We start from the raw sequence: 22,231 nt of genomic DNA, 5'->3' as shown, positions 1-22,231 counted from the left end.
TTCTTTGACCCAACTTCTCCTTACCTTTCACCCACTCTTGCGAACTCAGTTTGCATTTTAAGTTATTGAATGACCCTAAGTGTCACTATGTCTCTTATGCAGACCAACAGCGAAACTACTTTGTTAGTTGCAGCAACTCTGGGGACAAATTTGTATCTTTCCAAATGATCTTTTCTTTTGATCATCAAACATTTGGGGGAAAAAAATCACAAAGAAGGGACCTCCCTGGCCACCTAGTGGTTAGGGCTCTATGTCTTTGCTGCCAAAGCGTGGGTTCAGTCCCTGGCCAGGGAGATTGGGATATCCCGGGCTATGTGGCATGGTCAAGAAGGAAAAAGAAATCACAGAAAGACAGACCACTATGAAACCACGGCCCTCAGGCCCCTGAGCTACTCACACGGGGCAGGGTATGAGAACTTGTCCGGGTTCTGGCTGAGCAGGGCATTCTTGATGTGGCTGCGGCCCACCCCGCTGGCTCCTGCGTGGACAGAAGAGACAGGCATGCAGATCAATGCTTCCATTTCTTTCCCCAGAAACAAAGACAGGGCTAGAAAGAGGATTAACACTTGGGTTTTCATCTCTCAGAGCTCACGATCAGTGACAGGTCAAAGCAAAGTGCATGGGCTTCTGAAGGGCTGGGGTCAGGAGGATCAAGGGTTTCAGGGCCTAGTGTCCCGATGACAATTCAGAACACAGCTGTCTTTGGCACATAGGAGCTGGCTACCACAGGGCATTTTCGGTTTCTTTCTGAAGGCTATTTGCCTTCCTAGACTCCCCCCAAATGAATGGAACAGGCTCTTCCTGCAAGTTTAAACAGAACCTTAATACCGATCCTCTAACCAACTAACCTTTTCGCTGTAGAGACAGGGAGGACTTGCTCCATTTCAAAGAGCCCTAAATCTTTTTCTGGAGAATGCAAGCATAGGCCTAGAGCATCCCTACTGCTGGCCAGACGGATAAAACACCTAAAAGAATTAGTCGCTGAAAACCGTATCAGGTTTACGCTCTCTAGCAACGTGAACCAAGGTGAGTCCTGGTAAGGGCTCAGAAAACTCTTAAATCTGCTCCATATGGAGGCCCAAGACACAGTTCTCACTTCCTTTTCTTCCTCACTGCCTACTTTTTTTTGAAGGAACAGAATGGGGAGAAGACATGGAGGTAGGTTACATCCTCCAGGCAGGGAGGCAATGGAGGTAGGGTACATCCTGCAGACAGTGGAACACAAACAGAAATGTGTCCAGTAGCAAAGCAACAAGAAGATACCGATGAGAACCAGGGTCTTCCTCTTGAACGCGGGCAGCCGAACCACTTCCTCGTAGGAAACAACATCCAACTGGTCAAAAACTAGGGACAAAGAAAAGCAAGCCAAGGTCATCCCAGAGCTGGGCAAACTGGGCAGGCTGAGATCAGCCAGACAGGCTCAGACACTGGTGGGGACAACTGCAGGTGGGGCTGACCTTTGATGGTGGGTGCCCTTCCTTGGGGTCTATGTCTTGGTTTTCCCAACACCCCCTGCCATTGAAACTCAACATGGCTGTTGGTCAGTTCTTTGCACTCAAACTTTCTGTAAGCTTTTGGCCCCAGCTATCAGCTCTAGCACCGTCATCTCCCCAGTACCGCCTGCACTGGCCCTTGTCTCAGGGGACGTGAGTGTCATCCTGACTCTGATCCTGCTGCCTCCCATGTCACACAACTGCCCTCTACGGCTCCGTGGAGACTCCTGACCTAGCAGGTGCTTTCAGGTCCTGTGATTTGCTCCTATCTTTCTCGTAAATGCTCCCCGCAGGAAGGAAGCATTTAACAGACAATAGCTTAGTCATGGATGATTCTTCCTTTCTTATCTAAAACCTGCTTGTGCCCACAGCAGGTAAAGAACACAGTCAGAGTTAGTTCAGGAAAACAGGCCGCTGTCTGAGGCAGCTCGAACCCTGCACTGGGTCAGACTGATGTCGGCTGATGTATTGAGAAAGGTCTGGAAGGTGGTCAGGGTGGATCCCTGGGGGCAGCCTTCCTCCCACATGCCCTGAGTGTGTGGAGCCGGGGAGAGGGATATGGTCACAGGAGACCAGGAGCAGCGGCGAGTCAGGGAGCGTACTTGCGCTGTGCTTCGCCAGGTACTTGTCTTTGTACTTCTTCTTTTTCCCAAAGGGGCTGCAGCTAGGGGCCTCACTCGGAGCAGAATGGGCCCCACTCGCCACTCGCCTGGAGGGAAGAGACAACAGAGGACATCAGTGGTTTCTTGATGCAAAAGCCCTGGGTCATTTGCCTGTGCAGTCCCTCTACATGAAACCCCTAGAACCATCTGCCTCCGGCCCTTTCTCTCAAGGCATTATTTACAATAGCCAAGACATGGAAACAACCTACATGTCCGCCAACAGATGAACAGATAAAGAAGATGTAACATGCACATATGCGCATGTGCACACACACAGAGGAATATTACTCAGCCATTAATAAAAAGAATGAAACTCTGCCAATTACAATAACATGGATGGACCTAGAGAGTCCATGTTAGAGGCTTAGTGAAAACTCAGAGAAAAACAAAACTCTAAGTTATCACTTGTATGTGAAATCTAAAATATAAAACGAACGAATGAATGAGACAAAACGAACAGACTCACAGATATGGAGGACAAACTCGTGGTTACCACTGAGGAAAAGGAAGAGGGAGGGGCAATATAGGCATAGAGGATTAAGAGGTATCAATACAAAAACTGCTATGCATAAAATAAATAAGCTACAAGGATGTATTATATAGTATAGGGACATAAGGCCATTATTTTATAACTTTAAATGGAATATAACGACTCCCCTGGCAATGCAGTGCTTAGAGCTCTGCACTTTCACTGTCAAGGGTGTGGGTTCAACGCATGTTTGAGAAACTAAGATCCTGCAAGCTACACGGCACAGCCAGAAAAAACAAAGAGTATAACATATAAAATAAATACTGTTTTCTATGTTTCTCTAGTGTTCTCCATGTTTTCTTGGGGTTTTATACTTTCTAGTCTAACACTTTGATATTTAATCCCTTTTATTTTTGTAAATGGTGTCAAAAATATTCTAATTTTATTTTGTAAAATAAATGTAGTTGTCCAGTTTTCCTAGCACCACTTATTGAAGACACTGTCTTTTCTCCTTTGCATGTTCTTACCTCCTCTGTCATAGGTTAATTGATATTAAGTACATGTGTTTATTTCTGGGCTCTCTGTTCCATTCCATTGATCTGTGTGTCTGTTTTTGTGCCAGTACTATGCTATTTTTTTAACTTTTTATTTTGTATTGGGGTATAGCCAATTAATAATATTGTGACAGTTTCAGGTGGACAGCAAAAGGACTCAGCCATCCGTATACGTGTATCCATTCTCCCACAAACTCCCCTCCCACCCAGGCTGCTACATAGCAGTGGAGGACTATGCTCTTTTGATGACTGTAGGTTTGTAGTATACTCTGAAGTCAGGGACTGTCCTAAGTCCAGCTTTGTTCTTTTTTCTTAAGATTGCATTGGCAACTCAGGGCTGTTTTTTTTGTGTGTGTGTGTGGTTCCAAATAAGTTTCATGACTGTTCTACATTGGTGAAAAATTTTACGGGTGTTTTGCTAGTGATGGCAATCCAACTTGGGGACAGGGATAACCTTTTCTATGTACCACAAATATGCATAAAGGACACATCCTTAAAATCTGACTGTTCTCAGCAGGACTCAGAGTCTGCCTACAATGCGGGAGACCTGGGTTCGATCCCTGGGTCGGGAAGATCCTCTGGAGAAGACAATGGCCACCCACTCTAGTCCTCTTGCCTAGAAAATTCCATGGATGGAGGAGCCTGGTGGGCTAGTCCATGGGGTCGCAAAGAGTTGGACGTGACTGAACGACTTCACTTTCACTTTTTCTGCAGAACTCAAGAAGATCATGGTTCAGAAGGGCACTGGGGGAGGGGAGATGGAGTCCCAGTGCCACAGCCTGCTTTGTAAGCTTAGGGAAAGCACTTGTGGCCACAGAGATCCGTGGATGCAGGGAGAACTCGTCAGGCTCCTTTAGCCATAAAACAGCCAGTCAAGCTCATAAGGGCATCATTGCCCCTGCCCCCGTCCATTCTGCTAGGAAAACTGGGAAGTTGGCCTCATTGAGCAACAGAAAGGATACACAGCATGACAGATTGCAGAAGTTGGGCAGTTCTCTGTGGCAGGCGTGGGTCCTTGTCCATTGTGGCTCACCATTCCTGCAGCTCAGGGGAGGGGATCAGGCCCGCTGACTCCTGGGACGAGCCTTCCACCCGCCCCTGCCACCAGTTGCTGTCATCCTTGTTGATGATCTGTATGACGTCCCCTGTGACGAACTTCAGTCCCGCCTCCTTGCAAGGGATCAGGTTGTCCTTTCTGGGGTCATAGTCGAACTGCGCACGCATGAACATCTGAAAACGCAGGCAAGGGGCGCTGCATTAGTGGAAAGTTTGGCTGTAAATAAGCAGGGTCTGCACTGCCTAGACAGCAGGGAGGCAAAGACGCTGTGTGGTTACTAGGACTCAGCTGTCCACTCTGGAGTACAAAGCAGCTACTTTTATAAATGTGCCCCAAGTCTTGCTGCTGATATCACATAAAATAAGAAGATCATTTCCAACCAAAGCAAATCAAAACAAATCAAGCAAATAAAATGTGTTTGATTATCAAATTATCAAATAAAAACAACACCTACTATGCTTGAAATTTAGTATTTTTTCATACACGGAAGCCAAAAAGACTGGAAGAAGCTATTAAGTTAGAAGTTAATACCAGCTATCTTGGATAGGAAGATCAGGGGTGTAAATCCAACCCAGAGAAAGAAAGAAAGCAGGAAGGAGCAGAAAGCAATGAAACGGAAAAAATAGGGTTGAAAGGATCAAGAGAGGCAACACTGGTTCTCTGAAGATTCATGAAATTCAGGCCGACTAAAAAATGAGAGAAGACTCCACTTCCCAGCAGACAGCAAAGTGTAACACCACCAACACAATGGCCAAAAGGAAGGGGGAAAATGCCAGAGAATTCTCAGCAAGGATGTGGTGGAGCTGGAACTGGAAAATGGTACAGCTACCTTGGAAAACAGTTGCACAATATTACCAGTTGAACATGCTCCACAACTCATCAGAAATGCCCTGAAACTCAGAAATACTGAGGTTCATGGCAGCACTGTTTTTTGTTTTTTTGTAAGAACCAAAAAGCTGGAATTGCTGAAGGCCCTCAAGAGCATGTTCATATGAGAAAGAAGAAGGAATCACATGTACACCCACGGCTGATTCATGTGAATGTATGGCAAAAATCACCACAATATTGTAAAGTGATTAGCCTCTGATTAAAATTTTTAAAAAAACATTTAAAATTTCAAACAAACAAAAAAAGAAGGAATCACCAGTTGCTACAGCAGAGACTTCATACCCAGTGAACAAAACGAGATGCTAAAGGATTCGTACTGTGTGAGTCAATTTACACAAATTCCCAAAAGGGGCAAAACTCATCTCTGGAGTCAGAAGTCAGGGTTGGTGGACTCTAAATGGGGATGGGGACTCTCAGGGTGCTGGTCACATAGGTGTGTTAAGTTTGTGAAAATTCATCTAGTTTTATACTTACGATTTGCATACTTTGTTGTCTATGTGCCCATATATACCAAAACTTCAATCTTAAAAAGTTTACTTGACAAGAAAATTATACCATCACACTTTAAGTAACCTGGGACAGAAACTTCAGATTGATTTTTGTCAAAGTTCATCTGCCCAAGCGATTTCCCTCCTAAGCCACGATGCGCTGTGTATGACGGGGGGCCACAGAATCAGGAGATGGGCCTTTGGTCTCACATGCAGGACATGCAGCAAAGGCCTGCCAGTCTGCAACATGTGTCAATTTGGCTCAGAGAGTACTAGGCAGCTCCACTGATTAGAATCACACATTCAATCAAATTCTGAGAACATCCTGGGTCTGAATCCTGCTGTCACCGCAACAGAGAAAATGCTGCCACCTACTTGCAGTGCCGGAAGTCGATTTTGCTGGTTGGGAATTACTTTCAATGAGATCATTCCTTTGGTTTCTTTCTATTACAAAAAGAAACAAGAAATAACTGTTAAGTAAAATGAACTTGGCTGACTGGAGGTATCATGAAGTCATTTTTCCCCTCCTAAAGGCCCATGAGGTTTTATTTTTTTCCCCAATAGCCACCATTGCACTTTGAAATGTTGTAGCACAACAGTTTCTTCGAGACAGAAATGTCATGTGCCCCGTAAACCAGCATAACAACAGGAACCAAAGGCTAATGATTGTCCCTCCTCTTCACCAGTGACCACAAAAGATCCCCAGAAGTACTTAAAATGAACCCCTAAAATGAACACATATGTCCACACTTTTCTATACAATACAAACATGTACAGATATTCATACACATATTCATATTTATGCATTTTTGTTGTTTTTAACAAAATGGGATTATACTATAAGCATGACTCAACGACTTGTTTCCAGGTCGATATATGAAGGTCTCACTCACTCTCTCTGATGGCTCAGCTACATTCCTTGTGTGCCGGCGGCCTCAGCCACCATCCCCATTAGTGGGCGTGTCCACTGTCGCCAGTCTTTGTTTTCTCTTCTACAACCTGCGCTTCCCTGGCGGCTCAGACAGTAAAGTGCCTGCCCACAATGCGGGAGACCCGGGTCCGATCCCTGGGTCGGGAAGATCCCCTGGAGAAGGAAATGGCCACCCACTCTAGTACTCTTGCTTAGAAAATTCCACGGATGGAGGAGCTGGGTGGGCTACAGCCCAGGGGGTTGCAAAGAATCAGACATGACTGAGTGACTTCACTTTCTTTCTTACAACCTGCTGGCAGAGACCCCCTTCAACATATGTTCTTGTATATTTGCATTTGATTTGTACAGACTAGAACCCCATGAGAGAAATGTGGAATCAAATGGTAAAAACACTTTTAGAGCTATCCTCAACTTATGTTTCCACAGACATTCCACTCTCACCAGGAGAAACTCTATAGGACCAACAACCGAGTTTCTTCCACAAAGATCAGATCAGAAAACAGAAGGATTCAGAGTCTTAAACGATGTATCCATCAACCACAGTGTGTGGATATGACCTGGATCCTGATGCAAATACCCAAAGCACGTGCCCCAGACCCAGGTGGTAGTAATTATTGTTGTTGTTGGGTTGCCCAGTCATGTCTGACTCTTTGTGACCCCATGGACCACAGCACGCCAGGCCTTCCTGTCCATCACCAACTCCCGGAGTTTACTCAAACTCAGGTCCATCTAGTTGGGGATGCCATCCAACCATCTCATCCACTGTCGTCCCCTTCTCCCCCTGCCTTCAATCTTTCCCAGCATCAGGGGCTTTTGTTCCACTCTATCTTTAGGCCTTCCCCTCTGTGAACAGCCCCTTCATTCAGCACTTTATCCACCTTCTGAAGTGGGTCACCTGTCTCCTGCCGGGACCCTGGCTGGAGTGTTTCACACTCACCAGCCTGAGGAGCTGACTTGTATCCTCACAGTGTACCCTGCACAGAACACATTCCTCTGCACCTGGCCTTCATCATTTCCTCTCAATAGAATGTGATGCACAGGTTTTTTTCTGAGCCCACGGCAAGGCTGTATCCCTTAGTCTTGAAACAACTTTTTCAAATATATGAACATTCAAAATTTACACTTCTTTTTGATTTGTGTAAATATAATCAACTATATAAAATTTATTTGTGTCATGTGGCAAAATATACCATATACAATAAACTTGGAAACATAATGGGCTTCCCTTGTAGCTCAGTCGATAAAGAATCTGCCTGCAGTGCAGCAGACCCAGGTTCAATCCCTGTGTTGGGAAGATCCCCTGGAGAAGAACATGGCAACCCACTCCAGTACCCTTGCCTGGAAAATCTCATGGACAGAGGAGCCTGGTGGGCTGAAGACCACAGGGCTGCAAACAATCAGGCATGACTGAGCAACTAACACTGACTTACTTACTGGAAACATATTATTGTGCATATAATAGGCAGACAGTTAATAACCAATTTTCAAGTGCTTCTAAACTTTGTTATATGGGCTTTCCTGGTGGCTCAGATGGTAAAGAATCTGCCTGCAATGCCGGAGACCCGGGTTCGATCCTTGGGTTAGGAAGATCCCCTGGAGAAGGAAATGGCAACCCACTCCAGTATTCTTGCCTGGAGAATTCCATGGACGGAGGAGCCTGGTGGGTTACATTCCATGGGATCACAAAGAGGTGGACACGACTGAGCAACTAACAATCAGGCTCACTCAAACTCTGTTATAAAAAGATAACCAACCCAATAGACAACAGGGCAAAAAGATACAAGAAGGAAAAGCATATGGCCAATGAGCTCTTGAAAAGTGCTCAACTTTGGCTCTGGGAATAAAATTAGAAAAATAAAGCAACCATGAAGTACTTTGCACCCATCAGATTGGCAGAAATTTAAAAGGAATGTTAACATGTAATTCTGGCAATGTTCAGTTTTCTCATCTCTGGTTCAAACCACACTTGTCTTCGAGTTTCTATTCTCTGCTTTATTCCCATGCTAAGTGCCTGAGGGGTGCTTCCTACCAGCAGTGGCCAATGACGCCCAAATACTCCATGTGATTTTTCCTGCTTTCCTTACAGGAATGGTCTCCACTGTGTGCAGGGCTAAAGAACCACGGTGAAGAATCTGGAGGGGCAAACACCCAGCACAACTGAATCTAGAGGACACGTTCAATGTCTCATCTCAGTTCAGTTCAGTCGCTCAGTCATGTCCGAATCTTTGGAATCCCATGGAGTTCAGCAGGACAGGCTTCTCTGTCTATCACCAACACCCAGAGCATGCTCAAACTCATGCCCATCAAGTTGATGATGCCATCCAACCATCTCATCCTCTTCTGTCCCCTTCTCCTCCTGCCCTCAATCTTTCCCAGCATCAGGGTCTTTTCAAATGAGTCAGTTATTTGCACCAGGTGGCCCAAGTATTGGAGTTTCAGCATCAGTCCCTTCAATGAATACTCAGAACTGATTTCCTTTAGGATGGACTGGTTGGATCTCCTTGCAGTCCAAGGGACTCTCAAGAGTCTTCTCCAACACCACAGTTCAAAAGCATCAATTCTTTGGCACTCAGCTTTCTTTATGGTCCAACTCTCACATCTATGCATGACTCCTGGAAAAACCATAGCCTTGACTAGATGGACCTTTGTTGGCAAAGTGATGTCTCTGCCTTTTTTTTTTCCTGCTTTTTAATTTGCTGTCTAGGTTGGGGATAGCTTTTCTTCCAAGGAGCAAACATTTTTTTAATTTCATGGCTGTAATCATCATCTGCAGTGATTTTGGGGCCCAAGAAATAAAGTCTGTCACTGTTTCCATTGTTTCCCCATGTATTTGGCATGAAGTTATGGGACTGGATGCCTTGATCTTAGTTTTTTTAAATGGTGAGTTTTAAGCCAGTTTTTTCACTCTCATGTTTCGCTTTCATCAAGAGGTTCTTTACTTCCTCTTCACTTTCTGCCATAAGGGTGGTGTCATCTGCATACCTGAGGTTATTGATATTTCTCCCGGCAATGTTGATTCCAGATTGTGCTTATCCAGCCTGGCATTTCTCATGATGTACTCTGCATGTAAACTAAATAAGCAGGGTGACAATATACAGCTTTGATGAACTCCTTTCCCAACTTGGAACCAGTCTGTTGTTCCATGTCCAGTTCTAACTGTTGCTTCTTGACCTGCATCCAGATTTCTGAGGAGGCAGGTGAGGTGGTCTGGTATTCCTATCTCTTGAAGAATTTTCCAGTTTGTTGTGATATACACAGTCAAAGGCTTTGACAGCAGTAGATGTTTTTCTGGAACTCTCTTGCTTTTTCTATGATCCAACAGATGTTGGCTATGTGATCTCTGGTTCCTCTGCCTTTTCTAAACCCAGCTTGAACATTTGGAAGTTCATGGTTCATGCATTGGTGAAGCCTGGCTTGGAGAATTTTGAGCATTACTTGCTAGTGTGTGAGATGAGTGCAATCGTGCAGTAGTTTCAACATTCTTTGGCATTGCCCTTCTTTGGGATTGCAATGAAAACTGACCTTTTCCAGTCCTGTGGCCACTGCTGAGTATGTCAAATTTGCTGGCATATTGGGTGCAGCACTTTCACAACATCTTTTAGGATTTGAAATAGCTCAGCTGGAATTCTATCACCTCCACTAGCTTTGTTCGTAGTGACACTTCCTAAGGCCATCTTGGCTTTGCATTCCAGGATGTCTGGCTTTAGGTGAGTGATCACACCATCGTGGTTATCTGGGTCGTGAAGATCTTTTTGGTATAGCTCTTCTGTGTATTCTTGTCACCTCTTAATATCTTCTGCTTCTGTTAGGTCCATACCATTCCTGTCCTTTATTGTGCCCTTCTTTGCATGAAATGTTCCCTTGGTATCTCTAAGTTTCTTGAATAGATCTCTAGTCTTTCCCATTCTATTATTTTCCTCTATTTCTTTGCATTGATCACTGAAGAAGGCTTTCTTATCTCTCCTTGCTATTCTTTGGAACTCTGCATTTAGATGGTATATCTTTCCTTTTCTCCTTTGCTTTTTGCCTCTCTTCTTTTCTTAGCTATTTGTAAGGCCTCCTCAGACAACACTTTGCTTTTTTGCATTTCTTTTTCTAGGGGATGGTCTTGATAACCGCCTCCTGTACAATCTCACGAACCTCCGTCCATAGTTCTTCAGGCACTCTGTCTATCAGATCTAATCCCTTGAATCTTTTGTCACTTCCACTGTATAATTGTAAGGGATTTGATTTAGGTCATACCTGAATGGTCCAGTGGTTTACCCTACTTTCTCCATTTTAAGTCTGAATTTGGCAATAAGTAGTTCATGATCTGAGACACAGTCAGCTCCCAGTGTTGTTTTTGCTGACTGTATAGAGCTTCTCCATCTCTGGCTGGAAAGAATATAATCAATCTGAGATTGGTATTGACCATCTGGTGATGTCCATGTGTAGAGTCTTCTGTATTGTTGGAAGTGGGTGTTTGCTATGACCAGTGCTTTCTCTTGGCAAAGCTCTGTTTACCTTTGCCCTGCTTCATTCTGTACTCCAAGGCCAAATTTGCCTGTTACTCCAGGTATCTCCTGACTTCCTACTTTTGCATTCCAGTCCCCTATAATGAAAAGGACATCTTTTTGGGTGTTAGGTCTAGAATGTCTTATAGGTCTTCATAGAACCATTCAACTTCAGCTTCTTAAGCCTTAGAGGGGCATAGACTTGGATTACTGTGATATTGAATGGTTTGTCTTGGAAAGAAACAAGAGATCATTCTGTCATTTTGATTTTTCATCTATTAGTCCAATTGCTCTCTGTAAGAAATCTATAACAGAAGAATAGTGATTACTAGCATCTTTGTGTTATAGATGACTTAGAGAAGTGAATTCTGCTCCAAATCACGGGGCTGGAGTAAAGCAGAGTGGGATTCAGGGCTGCCGTTAAAGACTGAGGACTTCTGGCCCTCAGTACAGAGCTCTTTCTAGGCAGACACTCTGGGTCATCTGCCTTGTTTTAGAAGTTTACTAAATGAAAACAGAGATTTGTCATTTCTTGAGTGATAAGAGGCCCTTCAATGAGGTATAAACACTTTCACAGGAAAATGTGGTACATGGACAGCAATCCTGATCCATGTTTCACCAAGACAAGGGAAGGGTGGATACCCACCATCGCCTTCTGCAGCTGATCTACCGAGTGATTAGTCACGTTTGTGCCGTTGATTTCTAGGATCTCGTCCCCAACGTGAAGCGAGCCTACCAACAAAAGAACACAGGTTCGGACAAGAGCTGTCAATAGGAGTCAAAACACTGCAGGAAAGAAACCGTGATTTGTAGCACGTGATGCAATAGATTGTGTAAAAAAACACAGGGTTGGAAGTATTCGACAACAAGAGACCGGAATATTCTATTGATGGCCCTCTGGGTCCCATGAGGACCAGCAAGCACTGGGAAGTTGACTATGTCATCTGCCTTGACGTCAGGACTCCAAGTGAAGAATAAAAGTACCTGATCCTCAAAATGTCCTAGAACTAGAGTGCCCCTGATCTCTGGGGCCTCTGATAACAGCTATACACACTAAAAGAAGACCAGAAAGTGAAGAACTTGGCACTCTGAAGTCACCAGCAAGCTTGATGATTTTTTGCTCTTAAGCTAAAACCTCCAAACAAAACCAAGTGGTCACGTTAATCACTGTTTAGAATCTATGTGATTCTCTGTGAAGAGTGGTTATCTTACCTGCACTCCCCTAGATACAAAGAAAAGTGCTTTAACTAACGGATGCATCTGCAAATTGATGACTGCTTCCCATGAAGGAGATACAGCAGTTACTGAAATATGTGTTAATGTCTATTTGCTTAGTTGTTTTTTTTTTTTTTCTGGCCATGCTGTTCAGCTAATGGAACCTTCGTTCCCCAACCAGTGATTGAACCAGGGCCCACGGCCGTGAGAATACTGAGTCCTAAATACTGATGTGCCAGGGAATTCCCTATTTTCTCATTTTAACTGGTAGCCCCAGGAGGCAGAGATGGTCTCTTTGCTTCACTGCTATGTATTCAGAGGCAAATGAAAGGGGTTGCATATAGTAATTGCTCAAATGTTACCTAAAGGGAAAAATAGTCATGTCACAAAGTATAGAAGAAGGTTGGACGTATACCTTGTCTGTGGACCATGCCCCCATGGAGAATTCTGGCCACCGTACACGACTGCTTCTCGTTCAGCTTCAGCGTGATTCCCTGGAAGACAGACAAGGCCATAGCATGCTTAACTGTGAGCTATTTCTGAGCTGATCTTTTTCTGTTTGTTTGTTTTAGTTCTATCAGTTTATGGCGACCAACCCTCCACCCTCATGTGCACGTGCTCAGTCCTGTAACCCCATGGACTGCAGCCCGACAGGCTCCTCTTTGTCCATGGGCGTTTCCAGGCAGGAATACTGGAGTTAGTTGCTGTTTCCGTCTCCAGGCTGAGCTGATCTTTAAGACATCTGAAAGTGATTTCTTGGGAGAAAGAGTTTCTGTCTCCACCACCTGGGGTGTCAACCATTGGAAGGAGGCAGGAAGCCTGCTCTGGAGGGGGGGGGGGGCATTGGGGGGTGATGGTGGCAAAAAACAGGGGTTACCATGGGCTCCTCGGTGACCTTCTCAAACTGGATGAGCCGCACCTTCCGGGTCTCCTGGCCCTGAGTCTGGGCCGGGCTCCCTGGGGCAGCGGGCCCGTTGGTGTACATGTCTTCCATCACAGCACTCAGCTGGGGTGACACAGGCTGGCGGGGCAAAAGAGCAGAGGATTGGATGAAGCAAGTGGCTGAGGGGACCCCCAGGATGTCACTGTAGGTCTACAACACTTTACAGAAAGTGAAAGTGAAGTCACTGAGTCGTGTCCAACTCTTTGCAACCCCATGGACTGTAGCCCACCAGGTTCCTCCATCCAGGAAATTTTCTAAGCAAGAGTACTGGAGGGGTGGCCATTCCCTTCTCCAGGGGAACTTCCCGACCCAGGGATCAAACCCGGGTCTCTCACATTGCAGGCAGGTGCTTTACCATCTGAGCTACCAGGGAAGCCCAAGCTACGTAAACCTATGCTTATCTCCTTAGGCTGGTAGCCGACTGCATTCGACTTGATGGGCCATGTTATTTATCCAATGGGCCACCCCTCTCATCGGCCCGAGATGCCACGTGAACTGTGATCCCTTGACCCCAACCATGCAGACAGCACAGCCAGATGAATTACACTCTGGAAAGACTCTGCATGATACATCTGAAGTTAATTTAAGGCCTCTGGCCTGGGCAGGACAGACAGAAGGCTGGTCTTGGTAATCCACGGTGCCAGGTCAACCCCGCATGGGCAGCAGGGATGTTCATCCCCACCTGACTTTCTAGACAAAACCAGACAGTTGGCAGTGCCAAAGAGAAAAGGTGAGACAGCCAAGCTTTGAGAAAAGCAGCACAGTGCATTGTCAAAACCGGGGAGGAAGCAGAGGTGCCTTCTATCTGACACGAAAGAGCCAAATGACAGCATGACAACTAAAAAATATAAAGACCTTGAAGTAAAGAAACTCCCCTGAGACAGGCAAAGGTTTAGTAGGCAGAGAGAGCAATAATCATAGATGCGGACAACTGATCCCATCAAAACTAACACCTTCTCACCAAAAGACGATCAAGAGCTATGAAGGCATGGCACAGCCTGACTGTAAAAGCTGCAATACATACATCTGACAGAGACTTATTTATACCAGAACATGTGAAGAATTTTTATGACTCAATAACAGGATGACAAGCGAGGAAAAGACAGACAGAACATTTGAACAGATGCTTCATTTCAGAAGGCCACATGCACTACAAGAGCCTACAAGCACTGTAATCAGGGAAATATTGGGTGGGTCAAAAAATTCTTTTGGGCTTTTTCATAAGATGTACTAGGGAGCTGATGGCGAAAAAGACAAGTTTAGCACACACGGATCTTAGGCCCGTCAACCACACTTCGAGGTGTTCACCCAAAAGAAAAGACACAGGGTTGCACATGGATGTTCACAGGGCTTTATTCACCCACAGGAGGTGGCAGAAACAAGAAAAGGACCAAAATGTTGACACAGGGGTCAACATGCATCAGTCTGAAAAGTGTGATGTTGAGTGAAAGAAGCTTTAGGCAAAAGAGTACACATTAGATGAGCCCATTCGTGAGGTTTTTAGAACACGCCAAAACGACAGTAACAACGTTGAAGATGGTGGTTGCCTCTGATGGGATGGGAAGGGGTAAACTGGGTAGAGTATGAGAGAAACTTCTGGAGTGTTGATGCTCCAAACTGTGATCAGGGTTGGGGAAGCACAGGTGTATGTATTTATTCAAACTCATCCAGTACATTTCACCGGATGGGCCTTGGACCACAAAATTTAAAAAAAAATCATATAGAAATACTGAATACTAATCCATGATATGCACACTGAAGCCTTTAGGGGTGAACTGCTCTGATGCTTGCAACTTTTTTTTAAAAAAACAAGATTCATTTATTTATTTTATGGCTGTGTTGGATCTTAGTTGCTGCTGCTGGGCTTTTCTCTAGATGTGGCAAGTGGCCTTCTCATCCCAGTGGTTTGTCCTGTTGCAAGGCACAGGCTGTAGGCACAGGGTTCAGTCACAGAATTTACTTTGAAGTGCAAAAAAAAAAAGGTGAATAAATGGCTTGTGGATAGACACGTGACAAAGCATCCATGGCCACATGTTAATGGTAGAATCTAGGAGGTATGTCAAATGGAAGCTACTATCAAATTGTTCGTTCTTTGCAGTGGGTTTGAAAATTTGCAGATAAAACACTGGAAGGAATGGCATCAGGAGAGTGAGAAAAGGCCACAGAGCATGGAACTGGGACCCTCGGGTGCTGTCCTACTGTGGATGGACTTTGGAATTTTAAGAACAGTGTGGCTCTGACATCACACGCCAATGAGAATAAATGGATGGATCTCCTTGAAACATTCCTCAGTCTCCTTTGCTGGTTCTTCCTCCTCTTTCTAACTTAACTGCTCTTGAAGTAACCCAGGGCTTGGAGAAGGGCAAGGAGCACTCTGAAAATGCTCCCACCCACTCCAGGTCAAATATCCGATCAGGACGATAGGGAAGGATTCCACTGCACATGGACGGTGGCTGCGATCCAGCCATAGTGGGGGTGGGGGTGCCCCTCAGAGACCATGGGGAGGGAAGATCTTCCCAATGGGTGGGACCAGGAGAAGGACACCTCATCAGCCAGTTGGTGGCAAAGGAGAAACAGGAAGATTCCCCAGGGAGGAACAGCTAGCCCCATCTATGTGTCTGTCTCTCAAGATCTATTGCAATCAGGGAAGTCCTAAGAAAGAGAAACTGCCCGGGCAGCAGCTAGCACTTCTTCAAACTCACGTGACACGGCCTTCCACAGCGCTATGAAAGCAGAAGCATCTAACAAAGGATTGTATTTAGCAAAGTAACTGATGAGACGTAACTGATGTAACTCAGGACACCAGAGCTACAGGGCACTTCAAGGCCATCTACAGTAGATGAGTTACCTCTATGTCTGTGCAAGGTGTCCTAGCACACACAGATACTGTGGAGCCACGAAAAGGAGGTTCAGGGGTTGATCTTGAAGAAATGTTGTTAAGTGAAAAAAAAGGGGGAGGAGGAAAGGTATGCTGTGAAACAGAAGAAAATCTTCATATCTGCTTGTAAACGTGCCATCTCTCTCTGCAAGGACAAGTGAACAACACAGAGGAACTGGGAGACAAGAGAAGGGGCTCAGAAGAAAACTGAATTCATTTCAGATTAATCTCTAAACAGGCACATGAAAGCCTTCTCTTGTGGCAAGATAGAATTTTCCTAAATGAGTGTCATTTAGGTTCAAGTTGGGAGCTTAAGGATTTGTGTGTAGTGTAGACCCTGTTTTTTTGTTTGTTTGTTTTTTAGATATTCATTTATTTGGCTGTGCTGGGTCTCAGTTGCAGCCTGCAGGATCTAGTTCCCAGAGGAGGGATTGAACCCACAGAAAAGTCTGAGCCTGGGAAAAGTCCCTGGGCCCTATTGAAAGGAGAGCCCAAGGTGGGAGGGTAAATAGAAACCCAAACACACAAAAAAGGAAGTCATGAGGATGAGAGATTTCAAAAATGTTCCAGCAGACAGCAGAGCTGAGAATGTGCACCCAGAAGAAACAAGCTGGGGAGGACTGCAGGAAGGAGGAAGCTGGTGTCTCATCAACCAGAACTGGAGAACCGGCTGTCCCAGGATGCACAAGGGGCTGAGAAAACAAGAACTGAGTTGGGCGTCTGGTCATCCTGAACAAGATTGGGGAGAAGCTGTATCAGTGAGAAACAGAATAAAGCTGTTGGGTTGGCCACCAGTCAGAATAATACAAAAGCCTCTACCGATGTTCCCTTTCTAGCATCGACCTACAGCAAGTTGCAAAACAATTGTAGGTAAAGAACAGACTGTCAATGTTAGAACCTTGACAACATCAAGGTCCACACACATAGGACAGAAAAGAATGAAGGGAAGGATATTCCGATCTTGGGAGACCAGCGAGAAGGGAAGCCGCCAAAGGAATGAATGGAGAATTTTTAGTTCAGCTGGATTTTGGCCATACGCTTGGGTTGCATTTAGTGACAGTCAGAAGGCTTGTCCTTGTGGAACCAAGGATTCACTGCTTGCCACAACTAGAGAAAACCTGTGCTCAGCCATGAAGACCCAGCAGAGACAAAAACAGAAAAACAAACCAGTGCTATTAAAAAAAAAAAAAGAAAGAAAGAAAGAAAACCATAACGAAATATCACCACATAGCCATCAGAGCAGCTATGATCAAAACCAGTGACAAAACTAAATAGTCGTAAGGATGGAAAGAAACTGAATCTCTCTTCCATGGCTGGTGCCAATGTAAAATGGGACAGCCATTCAGGAAATCAGGTGCTTTCTTAGAAAACAAAATGAGTACTTCACAAGTCAGCAATGCTGCTAAAGAATCATCTGCAATGCGGGAGACCTGGGTTCGACCCCTGGGTTGGGAAGATCCCCTGGAGAAGGGAAAGGCTACCCACTCCAGTATTCTGGCCTGGGGAATTCCACAGACTATATAGTCCATGGGGTTGCCAAGAGTCAGACGTGACTGAGTGACTTTCACTGTCTTCACTGTACTGGAACAAGACAAATGTGAGTGCAAAACCTGCTACATGAAGGTTTGTACCTGGGCTGGATGAAGCATAAGCTGGAATCAAGATTGCCGGGAGAAATATCAATAACCTCAGATATGCAGATGACACCACCCTTATGGCAGAAAGTGAAGAGGAACTAAAAAGCCTCTTGATGAAAGTGAAAGAGGAGAGTGAAAAAGTTGGCTTAAAGCTCAGAAAACTAAGATCATGGCATCTGGTCCCATCACTTCATGGGAAATAGATGGGGAAACAGTGGAAACAGTGGCTGATTTTATTTTGGGGGGCTCCAAAATCACTGCAGATGGTGATTGCAGCCATGAAATTAAAAGACGCTTACTCCTTGGAAGGAAGGTTACGACCAACCTAGACAGCATATTAAAAAGCAGAGACATTACTTTGTCAACAAAGGTCTGTCAAGTCAAGGCTATGGTTTTTCCAGTAGTCATGCATGGATGTGAGAGTTGGACTATAAAGAAAGCTGAGCGCCGAAGAATTGATGCTTTTGAACTGTGGTATTGGAGAAGACTCTTGAGAGTCCCTTGGACTGCAAGGAGACCCAAACAGTCCATCCTAAAGGAGATCAGTCCTGGGTGTTCATTGGAAGGTCTGATGCTGAAGCTGAAACTCCAATACTTTGGCCACCTGATACAAAGAGCTGACTAACTTGAAAAGACCCTGATGCTGGGAAAGATTTAAGGCAGGAGGAGAAGGGGATGACAGAGGATGAGATGGTTGGATGGCATCACCAACTCAATGGACATGAGTTTGGGTAGACTCCAGGAGTTGGTGTTGGACAGGGAGGCCTGGCATGCTGCTGCTCACGGTGTCGCAAAGAGTCGGACACAACTGAGCGACTGAACTGAACTGAACTGAAGGTTCATACAGATTTACTCACAGTAACTCAAACCTGGAAATAACCAGGAGTGTCTATCATAGGTGAGCAGCTCAACAGACTATGTTCCATCCAGACTTTGGGACGATTCCCAGCAATAAAAATATTGCCAATGATTTGATTCCAGGTATATAACATTATTGAGATGACAAAATTATAGAGCTGGAAAACAGACTAGTGGTGGTGTATATGTATCTTCACACATGTGACAAAATGGCCCAGAGCTACACTCACATGTGACAGCAATGTCAAGTCCATGGTTTTGACAATGTACTATTTTTGATCTTGTAGGAGACAGAGTTGAAATTATTGCAGAAAAGTAGCAAAATAGCTGGCAGGTAGCACTTGTTTGCACCCAAAGAGCTGTAACTAAGAGAGCACAGTAACCAATGGGGAGAGGCAACAACAAACCATGGAGAAAGTTGCAGGAATCTGGGGTTGGAAATTAACTGGCCACAGCACACAGTGACCCCAGAGCTTCTCAAAGCATTACCCACAGCGACCTGGAAGCATGTGGCATCAAGTTGGAAGAATTCTTTCTGTTAAATTAAGCACCTTATTCGTTTTTACCATGTTGCAGGTATTAAGAGATTTGAATGTATAGACTGAGGAGTCCAAGGATCACTGACTGCATGCCTGACTTGCCTTGATTCTGATTTACAAATCTTTGTTCAGTAGTAATTGTGGGGCTGAGAAAGCTCAAAATCAAACCCACAGATTCATTCCATGGATCTCCCAGCAACTACCACTTACGAGTCTTACAACCCAGCAATGCTGGTAAAGAATCTGCCTGCAATGCGGGAGACCTGGGTTCAATCCATGTAACCAGGGATCCATCAATAACCATAGCAGGTAAAGGTGGCCATAAAGTCTGGAAACACAGATCAGATTCTCTTATCATGTGCTGTAAAGTACCATCAAGAAAGCATTTCTGATGATTCATCTGGGTTTGCAGACATGGCGGAGCCCTGCGTAACATTCTCAACAAGGACAGAGTCGAAAGTCAATCCACGGAAGACAGAGTGAACTTGGCAAGGGGGTGGATGCCTGTGTGACTGGGGGCCTCATCTCTTCATTCAGCTCCAGGACATGTCAGCGTTTAAATTAAGGACTCCGCAAAGCCTGCCAGAAGTAGAACACACCAAACCCAGAAAGTTCAACACTTGCTATGCCAAATGCTGGGCTTTTCAGTGTGCTTATCCGTCAAGACAGCCCCCCTTCCTAATGACTCAGAGCTGCTATCACACTCCCTCAGAAGCTGCCAGTGATGAGCAAGATACCCGGAATGCTCTGACCTGGCACCCCAAGAACCAACTCATACCTGTGGGGCGCCCCCCAAGCACCACCTGATGACCCTGCTCTGGCCACTCTTTGATGGCACCTGGCATGCCAGCCCTTGGCACCCCCAGCCTGCAGACAATCCACAGGGAAGGGTTAGACAGACAGACAGATGCGTGTGGAGCAGGGGCCACAGGCTGCAGTCAGCCCCACGTCTCCCCTGTCCTGCACCTCAACTGCTGGAACTTGGCATGTTTCCAGAGCTGGTAAGACATGCGCCTTCCAATGGGTGGCAGAGACTTTCCATGGTTTGTTCTGGGACTTACTGGCCCCACGCTGGACCACAATGTTGAATCCTTCCCAGTGCCACAAGCACCCATGCCGGTGATTACAAAGTGATACAAGCAATGCTGAGCAAACAATATCGGGCAAAGGTGCTCAATTGCTTTATGTGGGGTACACTTCGCAACTTGGACACCAGCACCCGCCTTGGCCGGGGGTGGGCCCCCAGCCATGCTTAGTCAGGATGGGGGATGGCCGTCCTGCGCGAGGAGGGTGCTGGGCCGCCCTTTGCTCCGCAGCCTCTCAGGGGCCCATAATCACACAAACTGCTGGGGTGGCAAGGCCTGGCCTCTGAAACCCTCTTCAGAGGAAACATCTGTGGCGGGTTCAAAGGGCAGAGGCAGCAGTTCAGAGGAAGCTGGGATTAAAAAAAAAGAGAGATGAAAAAACAAACTTGGCGGCGGGTGGCGGGGGTGGATGACTCGAGCAGGAGCCACCAAATCACATTAAGAGCCGGTGCCAGTGACCGGAGGGAAAAAACCAACATCTGTTGGGCCGACAGATAAGCCCTCTGCCCACTGTTTCCAGGTACTGTGGGGCTTCCCTGACAGCTCAGTTGGGAAAGAAGCTGCCTGCAATGCAGGAGACCCGGGTTCGATTCCTGGGCCGGGAAGTTCCCTTGGAGAAGGGCTAAGCTACCCACTCCAGCATTCTTGGGCTTCCCTGGGGGCTCAACTGGGAAAGAATCCGCCTGCAGTATGGGAGACCTAGGTTCAATCTCTGGGTTGGGAAGATCCCCTGGAGAAGGTAAAGGCTGCTACCCACTCCAGGATCCTGGCCTGGAGAATTCCATGGACTGTACAATCAATGGGGTTGCCCAGAGTTGAACATGACTGAGCAACCTGCACAGACTCGGAAGAAGGCCCAGGCCAAGTAGGCAAGTGATGGCCCACACCAGACACCAGCTGATCAGTCTTCCTGGGCCAGGGCAGGCTCCGCTTTGGGAAAGAACACAAGAAAAAAAAAAAAAAAAAAAAAAAAAAATGAGAAAACCCAAGAGGGCTCAAGGTACCAGAAGAAAGGGGGCACTGTTTCCCCACAAATACAAGAGCTGCACAAAAGGGCTGGGAGGAGAGGAGAGCCTCAGAGGCAGGATTTTCTGCAAGTCCTGGCTTCAGTCCTGATGAGCTAGGTGCCTGGAATGCCGGCAAACAAAGCACCTGCAGCAGAACTGGCAGGCTGGTGACTTCAGAGCACAAATGTGTAAAATCGGCCCTTGGACACAATGGGTGTGAGCTGCCACGGGTCCGCCGGCTTGATTATTTCTTGCACAGTCAACCCCGCAGCACCACACAATTTAGTCCAGGGTCAGTGGCCTCTGCTGGTGGCTGGAGGCTTGTGGTCGTGGATGAACCACAGGGACAGAGGGATGGAGGAACGGATGCGTATGGATGTGGCTCAACTCTATGTCTCCACATGAAGGAAAAAGGCAAAGTGAAGCCTCAGAAAATTCTATGTTACACCAAGCTGTACTCTGGTTCCCTAATCCGGAGCGTGTCTTCCGGTTTCCCAGCCCTTGAGTCAGTTCTCCTCTTTTGAGCAACAGTGAAAAACTTGAGCAACTGGTGCTTAAGGGAAAAAAAAAATCTCTGCCATCCATGAAATGTCACCTGATTTCATCTCCCCCACCTCAGACCTCTGTGAGCCCTGAATGTCCCCTGCCTGGAGCACTGTTGGCCGATGGCACCCTGGATATCTCCAGCCCCAAACCTGTACAACAGCAGATGAGGTCGAATCTGCTGGCCAGGAGCTCTGCTGAGTGGATACTCAGCTGGAGCCAGACTTCATTCCTGGCCATTAGGCCCGAGTGAACTTTCAGGGACTTGCAACCTATTTCTTCAGGTCATGGGAAAGGGACAACTTCAAACAGGCCGGCAGAGACAAGTAGGAATTTTACAACCCATTTTATGTGTGCTAAGGGACTGCCATAAAGAACAAGGTCACAGTGAGCTCATAAGATGTTTCTCTGAGGAAGGACACCTATAGTTAAATAGGGGATGGAGCCTCCACCTCAAACATACTACAACATTGTATTCTGATAAGACTTTT

The 22,231-nt window shown here is 46.0% G+C and overlaps 1 protein-coding gene across 1 annotated transcript in view; it reads right to left on the bottom strand.

The window, feature by feature from the left end:
- MPP1 (MAGUK p55 scaffold protein 1) overlaps positions 1 to 22,231 on the bottom strand; it is a 28,671-nt gene that overhangs the window by 3,919 nt on the left and 2,521 nt on the right. The window contains exons 2-9 of the mRNA XM_043896894.1: positions 13,128 to 13,271; positions 12,666 to 12,744; positions 11,682 to 11,767; positions 5,987 to 6,055; positions 4,212 to 4,408; positions 2,096 to 2,202; positions 1,264 to 1,344; positions 398 to 478 (exon numbers count right to left, since the gene is read on the bottom strand). Of these exons, the coding sequence (XP_043752829.1) occupies positions 398 to 478; positions 1,264 to 1,344; positions 2,096 to 2,202; positions 4,212 to 4,408; positions 5,987 to 6,055; positions 11,682 to 11,767; positions 12,666 to 12,744; positions 13,128 to 13,271 (844 nt within the window). The remainder of the gene's footprint in view (positions 1 to 397; positions 479 to 1,263; positions 1,345 to 2,095; positions 2,203 to 4,211; positions 4,409 to 5,986; positions 6,056 to 11,681; positions 11,768 to 12,665; positions 12,745 to 13,127; positions 13,272 to 22,231) is intronic.

The sequence above is a fragment of the Cervus elaphus genome, chromosome X (genome assembly GCF_910594005.1).
Source record: "Cervus elaphus chromosome X, mCerEla1.1, whole genome shotgun sequence".
NCBI lineage: Eukaryota > Metazoa > Chordata > Mammalia > Artiodactyla > Cervidae > Cervus > Cervus elaphus.
Note: the sequence above shows the minus strand (reverse complement) of the source record. Positions and strands in the feature narration are given on the sequence as shown.